General features: G+C 37.8%; 1 protein-coding gene across 1 annotated transcript; it reads right to left on the bottom strand.

The window, feature by feature from the left end:
* Positions 1 to 5,767: 5,767 nt before the first annotated feature.
* kera (keratocan) lies at positions 5,768 to 14,557 on the bottom strand. Its single transcript, XM_083527841.1, has 3 exons — positions 14,270 to 14,557; positions 6,902 to 7,776; positions 5,768 to 6,786 (listed from the first exon to the last, which is right to left on the bottom strand). The coding sequence occupies exons 1-3, from the start codon at positions 14,284 to 14,286 to the stop codon at positions 6,617 to 6,619; spliced, it is 1,062 nt and encodes a 353-aa protein (XP_083383967.1). The 5' UTR covers positions 14,287 to 14,557; the 3' UTR covers positions 5,768 to 6,616.
* Positions 14,558 to 15,183: the final 626 nt, after the last annotated feature.

Here is a 15,183-nt window from a genome sequence, read left to right on the forward strand (position 1 = left end):
ACACTAGTTCAACATTTTCATGAGTAATTGTTGGTCTGAATCTAATAATATTAATAATAAGAAAAACTTATCACATGTACTTTTACAGCAGAGTAAAATAAATTCTCCACATAACCCAGTGATGTTAGGAAGCTGGGGTCAGAGCACAGGGTCAGCCATGATACAGCACCCTGGAGCACAGAGGGTTAAGGGCCTACTCAAAGGGCCCAAGTGTGTCAACTGGAAAATATCAGAGTTAAACCCCTAACTCCTAAATGAATGTAGGTTTCTGTACAAAAAACCTTGCCATATTCAGAATCGAAATAATTTACTGATAATTTAATTGAATGATTTGCAGCTGCACGATCTTCAAAGGTGCGATTAGAGATCATTAACTGACACCCTCTGACCAATCAGAATCCGGAATTCGACAGCAATGTGGTATTCATTGTTATGATTTAGTGTTCATTATTTGTGTGCCATATCAGTAACAGACACTGACGCTCAAAGTGTACATTCATATATTCAATGGAAGAATGAGAAAAGTTTCATGCATTCGTGGACTATAAGCTGGTGTATATGTTCTATGTCTGGGTCCTTATCTATTCCAGCATTGTATCGTCGAGATCCTGCTTTTGAAAGACAGTGAAACCGGGATCAGCTTATCTGAGGTCTATTCAAACCGAGAACAACTAAGTGAATAAGAAGAGACGAGGGAGGAAAGGCATGAGCAGAGAAGAAGGCGATGTGGATTTGGATGAAGTTCTGGTCCTCAAGGTGAGATGGAGAACATTTGGTGTAAGGGGAATGTGTGTATGTGTGTATGTGTGTGAGAGAAAGAGAGAGAGAGGGAGTTGAAAGCTTTGACAGAGCTTCTTTATAAGCATATATCCCAATCTGTCTCTGCACTCATACTCGAAATTCCACCAGGGGTTGTGGACAGGATGGTAGCTCAGAGCTGAGAGGGGGAGAGAAAAAAAATCCCATGGACTCATTGATACTTGACTGTAACACTCTAATAGATAGACATTCAGATCTTTCAGTCCATTTGCCTCTCCTGACTTGCTATTTTTACAGTTTTTGGATTTGCGATCGCGTATAAAATGGTTCCTTGTGGTTTTTAATTCATGACAGCACCGATTGTAAAAGATGATTTCTTTTTTTTTTTTCATAGAAATGATTAGTTTAAGACGTGGCAGAAAGTGCAGGATCTTCAGCTCTGCTCCTCTGCGAGGAAGAGTGAGGCATTTCTGTGTCCTTTTTCTGACAGCATCAAACTCAGCAGGGACACACTGAAAGAGGGACTGTGCTTTACACACAGCTGGGCATTTATACACTCCTGTGAGTGTGTTTAGTGTACATAGCGTGTATATGCGCTTGTTTTTCTTGGCTCGTGGTCGAGCTTCAGATATTCATTGATTTTACAATGTCCTCTGCCAATCATTGCAGCACACCTTCGAAACTGATATGAGAATCGATCAGGTTGTCTGGGGTTTTTTTGGGGGGTTTTCGGCCTTGAATACAAATTTTGTGCAGCGCATATGCAAATAGAAGAAATATCTAATTGATTCTTTTTCTTTGATAATAGTTACTCTTTCTTCTCAAATGAACATCATTGCTCAGCAATCCAGTGCATCGTTTTACATTTTCTATATTTTCTAAATATTAAAACCTATGCAAGTTTTTCCCCAAAGTGATATTGTAATACTCTGTTTGTTAGCAGCATCAGAATGACTAATTACATATGCAAAATACTGAATATTATATTCTAATATAAAATAACTTTATGGTAATATTAAAACATCACCAGGAGCAACAGCAACAACATAAAACTCCAACCCAAGGCCTAAAACATAATAATTCCCTTGAGGTGGATATTAAGACAGCAGGCATGCATAAGCTCCAGTATCTGTGTTATTAAATCTAATAGTGAAAAGTGATGAACAATTTTTACATAGCACTAGTAGAATTGATGGAACACTTACCTCTGTCTCCTGCTGTCTCAGATGGTCCTGAACTCCAGCTCAGACATGCACAGGACTGGTGGGCCTGCCCAGAGTAACGGTAGCTCTCACGGTAGCTTTGAGAAGGGCAATGGGTGTGAGTGTGTGTGTGTATGCGTGTATTTGTATATTGTCGTGTATAGGGTTGTGTGAGAGTGTACGTGTATGAGTGTGCGGGTGAGTGTGTGTGAACTTCTAGACCCTGGGTGCTCTACCTGCAGTGCATGTGCAAAGGTAGGCACTGAGGCCGAGCAGAGGGGAGAGGTTGGTTTTGGTCACATCTGCATGAGCAGCAGCACCCAGCCCACACCACACTACGGCACACTCAACACACACACATATATGCACATATGCACATACACACACAAAGGAAGAACCTGCTGCGGAAACAAAATACACAGAGAAACACCCTGCAGAGCATTCAGCTTTTTTCCTGAATAAGAGAATAAGAATTAAGTATGAGATATTTGTCTTAGTTTTTTTCACAGGGGTGAAAGTAAGGCATGTGCTGCTTTAATGTGCAGATCTACCGGGCCCTGGTGCACAATGGGCCCTCTGTCAGACTCTTCTGTTAGTCCTGGACCAGGAGGAAATCTCCACCTGGAGGAAGGCCTTTCCTTCAATCTCTTCACAGAGCCAGTCTCCAACACTGAGCCAGTTAATCACTGCCAAGAGATGCAACACTCGACAGAAACAAAAGCGAGCTCGCTGCCAGCATTACTTAAATGATTCGTTCTAATTTTGTTTTAGATTTAAATCAATATATATATAGCACATTTCTCTCCTGGTACTACAAAGCACATATACTATAAACTTTGAATAAAAAGTAAGCCTTTTTATTAGATTCGACCAACTATTTAACATGATCCATCTTGTAGTATGAAAAAATAGTAGCGCAGTAGGTAAGATGTTATTCTGATCGAAAGGTTGTGAGTTCAAATCCCACCAAGCTGCCACTGGTCGGCTCTTGACCAAGGCACTTAACCCTCAACTGCACAGTTGTATAAATAAGATAACTGTAAGGCACTCTGGATAAGGATGTCTGCCCAATGACATAAATGTAATATAATATAATTAGGTTAAATAGTAAACTAAAACAGTTTTAAAATAATCTTAGTACAAGAACAGTACAGCCTTCAGATATGTTTTTGTTCTCTTTATGTACTGATATGTAATTTAATGGTTTAATAGCCGTCGAGAAGGTCCATCATGCATTCTCTCTGTCAATAAATTGTCATAAATATCCTGGTGTCTGTGTGACTGAAACTTCAGAATCTTTATTGGAGATACTGAACAAGAACAAGTGGAATGAGAGTCAGTGAGTTGTTGCTAACAATTTGTTTAATATTTATTATTAAAAAAAAAATATTTCCTCAAAAACAGTCTTGTTTTTCCAGACTAAGCACATGGTGAGTCTGAGACGAATCAGATATATATATATATATATATATATATATATATATACCGTATATATATATATATATATATATATATATATATATATATATATATATATATATATATATATATATATATATATATATATAGTTAGAGATGTTGTGGTCTCATCTTAGACTGCAACAGTAGCTACAATGTCTAACATCCAGGGCGAATAGAAGAAGGTGCTTAACCCGCTTCCAAAAGAAAACCTCCAGGATACATTCCAGAAGTGGCAGGAATGCTGGGAGCACTGTATTGCTTTGTAAGGGGGACTATTTTGAAGGTGATAGTGTGCAAATGTAGATAAGTAAAGTATTTCCTTAAACAGATCTATCCAATTCATTTTTATTTGTATAGTGCTTTCAACAATGAACATTCTCCAAGCAGCTTTACACAGATAATGTGGTGCTAAAAAAATTATATGTTCTTTATAAGTGTAGGTTTGTCCCTGATGAGCAAATTGGAGGCGACTGTAACAAGGAAAAAAATCCCCGAGATAGCATAAGGAAGAAACCTTGAGCGGAACCAGACTCAAGAGGGAACCCATCCTCATCTGGGTTGCACCGAATGTCCATTTATTGCAGATATACGATGTTGCGGGGTACATTGATGGTGATCAAAAGCAAACTGTAGTCCTGAGTCAGTGTAGCAGACTGTTGACATTAACTACAGTCCAAATCCATCCTTAAACAGCACGTTCTCACTCCGGAATTTCATGAAACCGCCAAAGGCGTTGATGTGAAACCATCCCCAGCTGCACAGAGTGGCCTCCAATCGAAGAGAACACTATCTAGAGGCAGGCCTGGACGAAGTGGGAAGATCCGTGCACAGATCAGTGAAAGAACAGTGGTGACTGGAACCTCAGGAGCAGGTTTAACTCGACAGAGAGAGAGAGAGAGGGAGAGAGAGAGAGAGAGAGAGAGCGAGAGAGAGAGAGAGAGAGAGAGGAGGGGTGACAGGAAGAGAAGGCTATGGATTATTATGTGTCCTTATTGTTGTATGAAAGTTAATGTCACTGTGCAGTTTGGACTCCGGCAAGACTCGCTATGGCAGCATAACTAAAAGGGAGAACCAGAAGGTAACACAGACATGAGGGATCTCTGGGATAAGAGACGACCCACCACACCACCATCAACAAACCTGAGTGAACGTGTGAGAGTGAGGGGACAATAGAATACAAATATCCAAGTTCACCAAACACTCGATATCCATGAACCCTCCAGATCTGAGCCTTTACCTAAGAAAAATCTACTGATAAAAGACTTGACTACATAAATACGTTTTCAGCCTTGAATGGAACACTGAGACTGTGTCTGGGTCCCGAACACTGATTGGAAGGTTGTTCCATAACTGTGGGGTTTATAAGAGAAAGATCTGCTCCCTGCTGTAGTCTTCATTATTTGAGGTACCAACAAAAACCTTTTGATCTAAGTAGGTGTTGAGGATCATACTGGTACAGAAGTTCACTCAGCTACTGCGGTGCGAGAATGTTAAGTGCTTTATACGTCAGTAGTAGTATTTTATCATTTTGATTGGGAGCCAGTGTAGACGGATTAAAACAGGGTGATGTGCTCATATTTCTAGTGAGGACTCTTCCCGCTGCATTCTGAACTAACTGAAGCTTATTTATGCACTTACTCAAACACCCAGACAGTAAAGCATTACAGTAATCTAATCTAGATGTAACAAAAGCATGAACTAGTTTTTCTGCATCCTGTAAAGACATCATATTTCTAATTTTAGCAATATTTCTAAGGTGAAAGAAGGCAATCCTGGTAATATTATTCACGTGAGCCTCAAAAGAAAGACTAGGGTCAATAATCACACCAAGGTTTATGACTGCTGTACACACTGAGATAGAAACACCATCCAGAGATGCTACGTAATCGGAAATTTTACTTCTAGCTGCATGTGGTCCTACTAAAAGTACTTTGTTGAGCAGACGAAAGTTATCAAGCATCCACTGTCTAATGTCCTTTATACACTCTAGTCTCGAAACTTTTGATACCACCTCGTTCTTACCTCCTGCATTACCATATTACACTCTTCCGCATTGCCACATCGTACACCCTAAATGACAGCATCATTTATGCACCATTGACATCTCAGGGAGTTTTTCCCTATAAAAAACTATATACTCTATATAAACTTATACACTCTTATTACTGATTTATCTCTGTAAAGCTGCTTTGAGACAATGTCTATTCTTAAAAGTGCTATACAAATAAAAATGAATTGAATTGACTTGACTTGAAGACATTTAGACACCAGCATTTCAGATCGCTTTTCGTTTTTTTTTTATGTAATTCAGTTACTATAGTTACGGATAGACAGGTAATGTAATATTTGTCCCATGTTCATTTTTTATTATGTGCACTTAAATGGTCAGAGTTTGATGTGGATACAGACATGCAGTTTTAAAACAATAAAATTTTATTGTAAATGCAACAAGCTACTATTCCCAGGTCATTAAGTCAATAAAATGCTATGAGTTCAGCATTTGATTAAAAGCAGGTTTTATTTAGCATTTTGTCTGCAGCATTTCCAAACCCAAAGAGACATTATGTAGGTGATTAACATCATTTGGATTTGCATTAAAATTCTATAGAATTCATGTTTCAGTTAAAGATCATACCAAAGACCCTGAGCCTCTTCCCCCAAAAAAGAACAAAAAAAATGAGTAATGAGTAAAAAGAGATCAATCGTTTCCTCTATAGGTTCAATTGCTGGCATACACTAAACTACTACAATGTCAGATCTCAAACTGCTCATGTCTCACAGCAATTTAGTGCATGTCAATTTAATATATAATGAATATACATCTATTATATTAATTCAAAAATATTGTGTAATGCAGTCTCATTTTTATGAAAAGCTGAATATTTATTTACCCTGGCCTGCAAATTTGATTCAATGTGATTTGTAGCCTGTACATACTTTCCCAAACATGAAGAGACTGCCTTACCCTCACACTCAGATCAACATCCTTACTGACAAATACGATTCCCCTTGTACCATGTTTACTCAGCTGGGACTTGAACAGTCACAAAGAAGTCACTTCTGAAATAAAATAAACAGTCTCTAAACCCATTCTCTCTGCCAAGTATCAAAGCTTCAAGACGACAAGACGATTCCTTTCACTTTTTCACATTTTCACTTTCCACCTAAGCCAAAGTTGGGCCCTAGTTCTTTAGCTATATGACTACAGCACTGAGATGACGGAAGCAGTTAAACAGATCTCTGGGAATGGGCGGCTCGATTACGTTCCCATCGAGGCGGAGGTAGCGGAGTCGAGGGGCGATTTCATCAGAGTAGTCATCCAAATGATCAATGGAAACAGGGCAGATGTTAGAGGAGTTTACACCTGTAGTGAACACAAATATGTAATACATGTTATACCACTGTGCTCTGATTATTCAGAAGTTGTTGATTAATTTTTGTAATAGATACCTTTATTAGATGGTTAGTTATTGACTTACTCTTAATTTTATTGTGGTCCAGGTGTAGATGCTCCAGAGCAGAAGAAATGAGTGGTACCTCTGTAAGCTGGTTGTAAGAAAGCTGTAGGTCCAGGATGCTAGAAAGGTTAAACACATTCTTTGGGATTCCTCCATTAAATAGTTTGTTGTGATTAAGCCTTAGGAAGGTCATCTTGGGGAGCCCATTGAAATATCCTGCAGGGATCTTCTGAATGTTGTTGCCATCCAAGTAGAGTTGCACAATGGTTGGAGGAAGACCTTTAGGCATACTGTTTAGCTGGTTCTTTCCCAAGTTAATCTGAACCAAAGTACTGAGGCCTTTAATGGTGACCTCATTGACTGCATCATCCTGAAGTTTGTTCCCCTGCAGGTTCAGTAACAGAAGATTCTTTTTCCCAGAAAAGACACCTGCTGGGATTTTTGAGATCTGGTTTCTGGAGAGGTGTAGCTGCTCTAGATTTGGGGGAAGTGGGGAAGGAATTGAGGTCAGCTGGTTCGCATCCATGTAGAGGTGCAACACTTTGGACATGGCTTTAAGGGCGTTCTCTTCCACACCCTCATTTGAGATCTTATTCTGATTAAGGTTGATCCACTTTAGCTGTGTGGCGTTTTGGAAGGCATCTACAGAAAGGACATCAATGAGGTTATTCTGTAGGTACAGATATGAAGTGAAAGGTGGGATTTTGGGAATTCTTTTCAGCGCCTTGTTGTTGCAATAGACTGCAGTGGGAAAGCTGGGAGGGCAGTAGCACTCTTTGGGGCATGCATGCAGTTGGGACAGCAATTGTTCATATGACATTTCCTCAGAGTTCACTGAGACAAAGAGTAGCAGGATTGCTAAAGCAATGAGGAAGGACTCCATGTTGAACCTCAACCTGTAGAAACAAAAGGTATACAACTTCAAGGGCCTGTGATATTTAAAACCAGAGGTTATTTTCCTGTTCTGTCTCCAGGAAGATGCAGCTCTACCTCTGCCATGTTAATCTATATTCTGTGAGACGCCTTGGTCTCCGTAGTGTTGGGATACCTATTATTCACGTGATGCTGTGGTAGAACTGCACATTCTTTAAATCTAATCAGAGATTTCTGTAAGATTTATACACATTCATAAGAAAAGATTTTTTAACACTCGTGTGTCTCAATTTTTCCACAAACACGTAAAGATATTTTTCTTGAGGCAATATCTAGATTAGGTTTGCAGCTTAGGTTAGAATTAATCGCTTTTGCAGGTCACTCTAGCAATGCTCACTTACCTATTAAAGTTCTTCGCTGTAATGGTTTGTAAGATTTTATGACCAACTGTTGAATGTTATTATTTTATCTTTCTTTGACTTATACTTACATACATGTAACTTACAAAATATCTACATGTATGGCATTTGAAAGTTGCCTATATAGAATGATCTCACTTATACAGTTAAGCAGTTGAGGGTTAATGGCCTTGCTCGATTTAGATTCTCCCCTATTTCTACTCGAAGTTTTGTTTTTGGGCATTTCCCACCCACCAACCAGCTTTTTTATGATATAACAGATACCACTTAACTGCATCATGCTACATCACTGGTCAATACTCAAAGGAAAGTGCTATTTCACATAAATTAAATAGCAGATGTATATGACTCTAATGCCCATGACTATTGCAGAGAGCGACAGGAAAAAAAAGTACTTAGTTCCTTCTATCCAATTGAAGAACTCAACCAATTTTGCTCTCTTGAGCCACTGATCAACAAAGTTATAGTTGTGGACTCATGATCTCAGAACACTTGATTCAATCAGGAAACCTTTTTTAGCCACTTGAGTTAAATAATCTTATTCAACTCAATATCCCCAAATGTTTTCAGCTAAAACTGTTGACACCTGACATTATTTTTATAATTCAGAAGATGTGACAATGTAATTAGAAGCAATTAATTAATTTAATTAATGGAAGTAATGATATATGAATGAATAAATTAATTTATTCATCCTTTGTTATTGCTTATAAGTGGGAGGTGGTAGCTCAGTGGTTAAGGTTTCGGGTTACTGATTGGAAGCCCCAGTGCAACGTTTGGGGCCCTTGATCAAGGCCGTTAACCCTCTGTGCTCTAGGGGCACTGTAATACATCTGACCACAGCTTCCTACATAATTGGGATATGCAAATAAAGAATTTTTCTGTGGGATAGATAAAGTATTTAAATAATAATAATAATCTTTTCATAAAGAGACTAGAAGAGTTCTACACCATGCCTTCAAAGTTATTGTATATCTAGTGATGTATAGGTACTGGAGCACCATAAGGGCCAGAAATGGCAAAAACAACTGGTTTTCAAGCATACAAATAAAGCCTTTCCTGTAGCGCAAGACTGTAGAGCCTTTTCTGTATAGTGTTACTCACACCAGAAGAAGTCATGAGTCATGGGTTGTCTAATCTAAGCAAATGTCATCTGTTGGCATGGAACCAAAAGTTACATGTTTTTCTGTTCTTTTCACAGTATGCCTTGAAATATTAACACAGTCTTGTCAGTGGTCATTGTCTAACATTTTTATATCAGACTACCACGAACTGCACTCATGATAAGAAATATATGTTCACTCATCTGGTAATGGTTTAAATTCTTTGAGTCTGCAGTCTGGTTTCCATATTGGACCACATTTCTTTGAGTTCAGGCTTTTTCTTTGAGCAAGCTGAGATCAATGAGACAATCTGGACCTCAAGTAATAATGTCTGACCAAGCCAGCTCTACTTGACCTCAATGGTAGTAAGTATGATCGTGTGAAATGCAACTCCAAGCTGATTTATCACTGTACTGAAAAAGTCCGCAAAAACACTACGAAGGAATTTGGTTTAACAATGCGGTTTCAACTACCCTATCTAAGTGGCACTAGAGCTCATGCTTGACCTTTAGTTATACAATTGATATGCAGACAATTGCTCGTCTTACCCCTTACAGACATTCTTAATTTAACTCTCTCAGCACAGCTGGCCGATATTTAATTGTGCATTAGCTGAAGCTTAATTGTAGCAAAACTGAATTGCTTCTCAGCCTAGGTGGTACATCTCCACATCAAGATCTTGAGATTTCTATTGACACATACAACCTTGGAATAACCATGGTCAATCAACTGTCAATTTCTTCTCACGTTCTCACGATTTTTAATTACAACCTCAAGAGAATTCAGGCAACTCTGGTGCATATTCAGTCCCTTGTCATTTCATGATGGACCTACTGCAACTCTCTCCTTGCATGTCTGCCTCTGAGGGATATTTGACCTCCACAGATTAATCCAGAATACAGCTAAACAACTTGATTTCACCCTCCAAAGTTCTCCCAAACCACCCCATTGCTAAACTCCAAACACCAGATTTAAAACACTTGCTTTCTTATAAAACCAGAAATGGACCAGCACATTTCACAGCACTTATCTAATTTATTATTGCTTTCAAAAATTGCTCTTCCTCATTAAAACGTCAAAAAAAAAAAAAAAACTATGTCCCTGTACTGCACATGAGTAAAGCATTTATTTTATTTTCAACTTTTTAAAAGCTTTTTAAATCTCGAGGAATGGCACCATCACATGAATAAAAATCCATCATCATTTTCGAAATCCTTAATCCGACACGACAAGGCAGTTTCACAATTATTCACTTTGGAGAGCGTTTTCAAAAAGCTTTTTTTTTTTTTTTTTTGACTAAAAGTACTATCTCAGTGTGGACAGAAGGCCAAATCTAGAAGAAAAATATGATTCAAAATTATGTTCTTAAATTTTTGGCAGAGAAACAAACTTTCACCTGATGTTTGAATAACTAGTCACAAGCTGTTACTGAAGTTTGTAAATTTGCTTATTCGTCCTAATAAAAAAATTGCTATTTTGAAAAAATCCCCCTCCCAAAAGGTTTATGATTGATGGTACTCTTAGTCTCTGTCCTAATGAACCATCTTAAGAATACATTTATTGATAAACTTCAATGGATGAGGGTGGACTGCCAAATGCCATAAATGTAAATGTACCCAAAGAGAGGGAAACAGTAACACTATAATCTGCCCAAATCTCTCACTTCCTCACCTGTACATTCTGTTCATATCAGCTCCCAAATCTTTAATTTAGTGCTAAACCACAATCATGCTAATTAGCTCATAGATTAGCATTTAGCTGCATTGAATTTCTGATAAAAAATGATGAAGGAGAAAAGTGCTTGCCTCTTTGTTTTTAACAATGAAACTTGGGTATTGTTTAGAAAATCAGTTATACAGAGCAATTGTAACAAATCCAAGGTAGGAGCAGTGTATGCAAATGGAGACAGCTAGTTTTAAATGCAACTGATTAGGCTAGAAAACATCAACATAAATTTTACTGGATACTCAACACCCAATTAAATACGATACTCAGCAACAAAGGTGGTGAATGACAAAACATATATAAGGGAACTAATTATAGAGAACAGAAAACAGGTGGGCACAAACACAGGAAGAAATAATTGACATTTGTAAATGTCAATTAGTCTTCTGGTGGTCTGGGTGGGAGGGGTAGATTGTCCATCATGAATTGTAACAGTGGTTATAATTTGGATCTTTAATTTATATAAAGAGATGTTACTTCTTTTAAGGTTTTACTAGTTTGTAGAAACATAAAAACCATTTGGATATTTTAGACAAATTCTAACACTAATATATATTCTAATACATAATTGTAGCTGATTGTAGCTGGAAAGGATAAACTCCCAGAACTGAGGCTACGTCTATACTAATCCAGATACATTTGAAAATGCTGTTTTCTTCTATAAATGCTCTGCGACTACACTTGTTTTTCAATCACTATGATTTCCCAAAAAGTTGCTCATCCACAATAAAAAGTCTGAAAATGCTTAGGTACCGCTACTGCGCATGAGTAAAACATAAGACACTTTAACTTGCTTTCCGGTTCTTTGACACACTTCCCTATCAATAGAAAAATTCCTTCAAGTTATCTTGTTTTGCAATCCCTCTATGTACCACCTGGATCCGGTCCTCTGCAAACCTCCAGATCATCAGACAAGACCTTCTTCCATTGATCTCTTCTAGCAGCAACTGATCATGTGCCAACTGCATACAAAACAGCAAGGTTTATTCCCATCTTGAAGAAACAAAGTCTGGATACTTTAGACATCAGTGGCTACTATTCACTATTACTTCTCTCTTTTCTTTCTAAAAAATATCAAATGTGCTGTGTACAATCTCTTTATCTTACCCAGAATAACCTGCAAAATGATAATCCAGCTTTCTTCAAAGCAGCACAGTGCACAAAAACCTCCCATATGGCTATCACTGAGAAACCTAATGGTGCTAGATCAGTTAAACTGCCATTAATCCTTATACTCCCTAATCTTTCAGCAGCATTCAAAACAGTCAACCACTAAGTCGTTCTCACGAGTTTTGGAATTTGTAGTATGGCATGGAAAGGGTTTGCCTCCTACCTACTTGTATCAAGTGACAATGAGGGGATCCACATCTTAATGCCAACTATCCACTGGTGTTCCATAAGATTTCACACATGGCCCATTTCTGTTCTTTCTAGACACTCTTGTTGAGGTAATATCTTTCATGCATTTTCATACCATTGCTACAGTATGTTGATGACAGCCTACAAAACCAAAATGGACCAGAACCCACCTATCTGCATGCACTTTTCAAACCTCACACTCCGCCATGCTTCCTTCGATTCTTTAGCACCGTTTGTTGGGCCCACCATCTCCCAGCATGCATCAATGCTCTTCTCTGTTCTGTTAGGTGGAGGAATGAACTTTCACCAACATGTCTGAATAGCTAAGTCACCCGCTGTCTTCACATGCTGACTAAAAGATCTATTTTTAGATCCATGAAGAATTCTCAATTCATTTAAACAGTCATGTCTGGAGTTTTTCATCCCATACTAACCTTTCCAGAAGATTTGTTAGATTGATGATACTCTTAGTTTCTGATCTTTGGAATCGGAGTAAGGATATATTGATTGAGTGCGACTCCAAAGTTCTTCAGTTGCTCTTTAAAGGCTTTAAATTTGGAAGATTACAGTGTCGTTGCATTTAATCTATAACAAAAGTTAATGACTATGCACTTGCATCCTGCCTCTTTATCCTACTGCACAATAAAATAAAGGTTATTGACAAGAACACTTTTAGAAGCTAAGCTTGATTGAATACTGATAACCAATGATTCGCAGCTACACCACTGTTAGAGCTTCTGTAATAGAAAATTAATGAACTTGTTCAGACCAATCAGAATGAAGAATTCAACAGTGCTGTGATATTATTTATCTTGGTGATGTACAGTGCTTCTAGAGGTGTTTGCCAAGCTCTCTGTTTTTAAGTATTCCAGACCATTATTTGAGCAATGTAGGTTGTATTCACACAAGACTTTGAACTGATACTGAACCAATTCAAGCACATAGCTTTGGAAAAAAACCCAGATTCCACAATATAACCCACATCTGTTTAGAGTAACGCTCTTACAGATCAGATGTCTCTGCACTACAGGTGCTTCACTGGAGATGTGTAAGGAATATATGCAAAATATTCAAACAGTTTGTATACCAGATTCAGATGCCTTTACTGAATAAAGCCAGTCAGTTACTCGTACCTGAAAAAGATCAATAAAATATATATGTATATATTTTAGGGTATCAAATTGCTCTAATTAAGCATTATATAACACACATACTTGTAGTTTCATTGTTAAAAATAAATCATGTTTCTTAACTCAGTTTTTTTTCCTATTTGCAGTATGCCAATAAAAATGTCTGTGGAAACAAAATATTGACTTTTGGAAATGAAGATTTTGAATGGAAACCTGAATAATTTCCTGGATGAACTATTGTTTCTTGGCCTTATATGAAAAGGAACACGTGAATCTGTGCTAGCTCAGCTTTTGGGTTCAGGTCTTTTAGACAAGCTGTGGTTGAAATGTTGTGGTCCAAATCTCTGAGCTTTCTTTTTTCCTTTTTCAAATATATTTCACTTCAGACTTGTTCCAAATTGTGCATTGTGTTGCTTTTACAAAGGAAACATATTGACTTTTTATTTTCCCTTACACATCCCTGAAATATAACTAGTCAAGAACAATGACTAAAAGCAAACGCAATGACAAAAACTAGAAAATGCAAATCTTTGTACAACTTGTTTATAGATCATCTAAGGTTTTTACTTATTTTGCTCAAATTTCTTCTTTACAAAATTCTGCTTGAGATAAATATAAGAAACATTGTAAGAAGTCAGCAGGTAAGAAATCAACAGGTGTTTCAAGGCATCATCATCATCTAGCATAGTTTGAAGCATCCTTGGTACATCTCCAAACTCATCACTAACACTTCACTGGTAGACCTAAAATAAAACATTGATGAACAAGATGAAACATTACCTGCTTTTTTCATACATAGAGATGAGCTGGGCATGGACAGGTTTATAAAACTCCAATTATCCTGGTTCCCTTTGTCTTGATGAACTTCTACTTGGTCCTGGTACACTGTGGGCTCCGTGAGTGTCTCTGCGTGTCTGTCGGCCTCAGCGTCTGTCTGTCCTTTATTAGATATGTATTGTTTGTGGTGCTATTCGCCCAAGGCTGTACCCATGACAGCTGCTTCAGCTAGAATACAGGGTGCGTGTGAGTGCGTGTATGAGAGTCTGCATGCAATTCATCTTCTTTGTGGCATGCTATACTGGCTATTTTTTTTTTGACAGCCAGACATATTTTATATTTTTTTACCTCTCCCCTTCTTTTTTTACTCCTTTTTTTTTCAAGTAGAAGCTGCATATGGAACGGTGCAATAGCGGATATGGGTGGAGGAGAAGGTGTGTTTGATTGCTAACACCCACCGGTTGCTTACTCTGCTGCATGGCTTTGGCATTTTGAATTTCCCAGACCACCCAGAGGGCACATCCATCAGTTTGTCCATGTGCCTGAGCAGGGTTAAAGAGATTGCACAGACATGTTTGGCTAAAATATGTAGAGTTAAAGTAGAAAATGAGCTGGGGGCTTTGAAAGCAAGCTGACAGCTTTTCATTAGTTTTATTCAAGCGCAATTATTCGGATAACAGGTTAGAATATTATTAAGGTTGTATAGAAGAATATTTGAGGGGATGCTGGATGGATTCTACAGGGCATTGACACAAACCATGTGCTTGAGTTAAAGTACAGATAAACTCAGTATAATATTAATCCAGTAAAAGTAAATGTGCTCTCTTTAAACATTCAAAAGTATTAGCCTTTAAATGTGCTTAAGTACTGTATCCAAAGTACTATGATTAATAATGGCTATAATGTTCCTATTACCA

This window comes from Silurus aristotelis (genome assembly GCF_946808225.1).
Source record: "Silurus aristotelis genome assembly, chromosome: 24".
In the NCBI taxonomy this organism is placed as follows: domain Eukaryota; kingdom Metazoa; phylum Chordata; class Actinopteri; order Siluriformes; family Siluridae; genus Silurus; species Silurus aristotelis.

Bases quoted from the DNA above. Each gene is read 5' to 3' on its own strand.
- kera (XM_083527841.1), bottom strand. The intron at 6,787-6,901 runs GTAAGTCAATAA...TGTTCACTACAG, and splicing joins GGACCACAATAAAATTAAGA to GTGTAAACTCCTCTAACATC.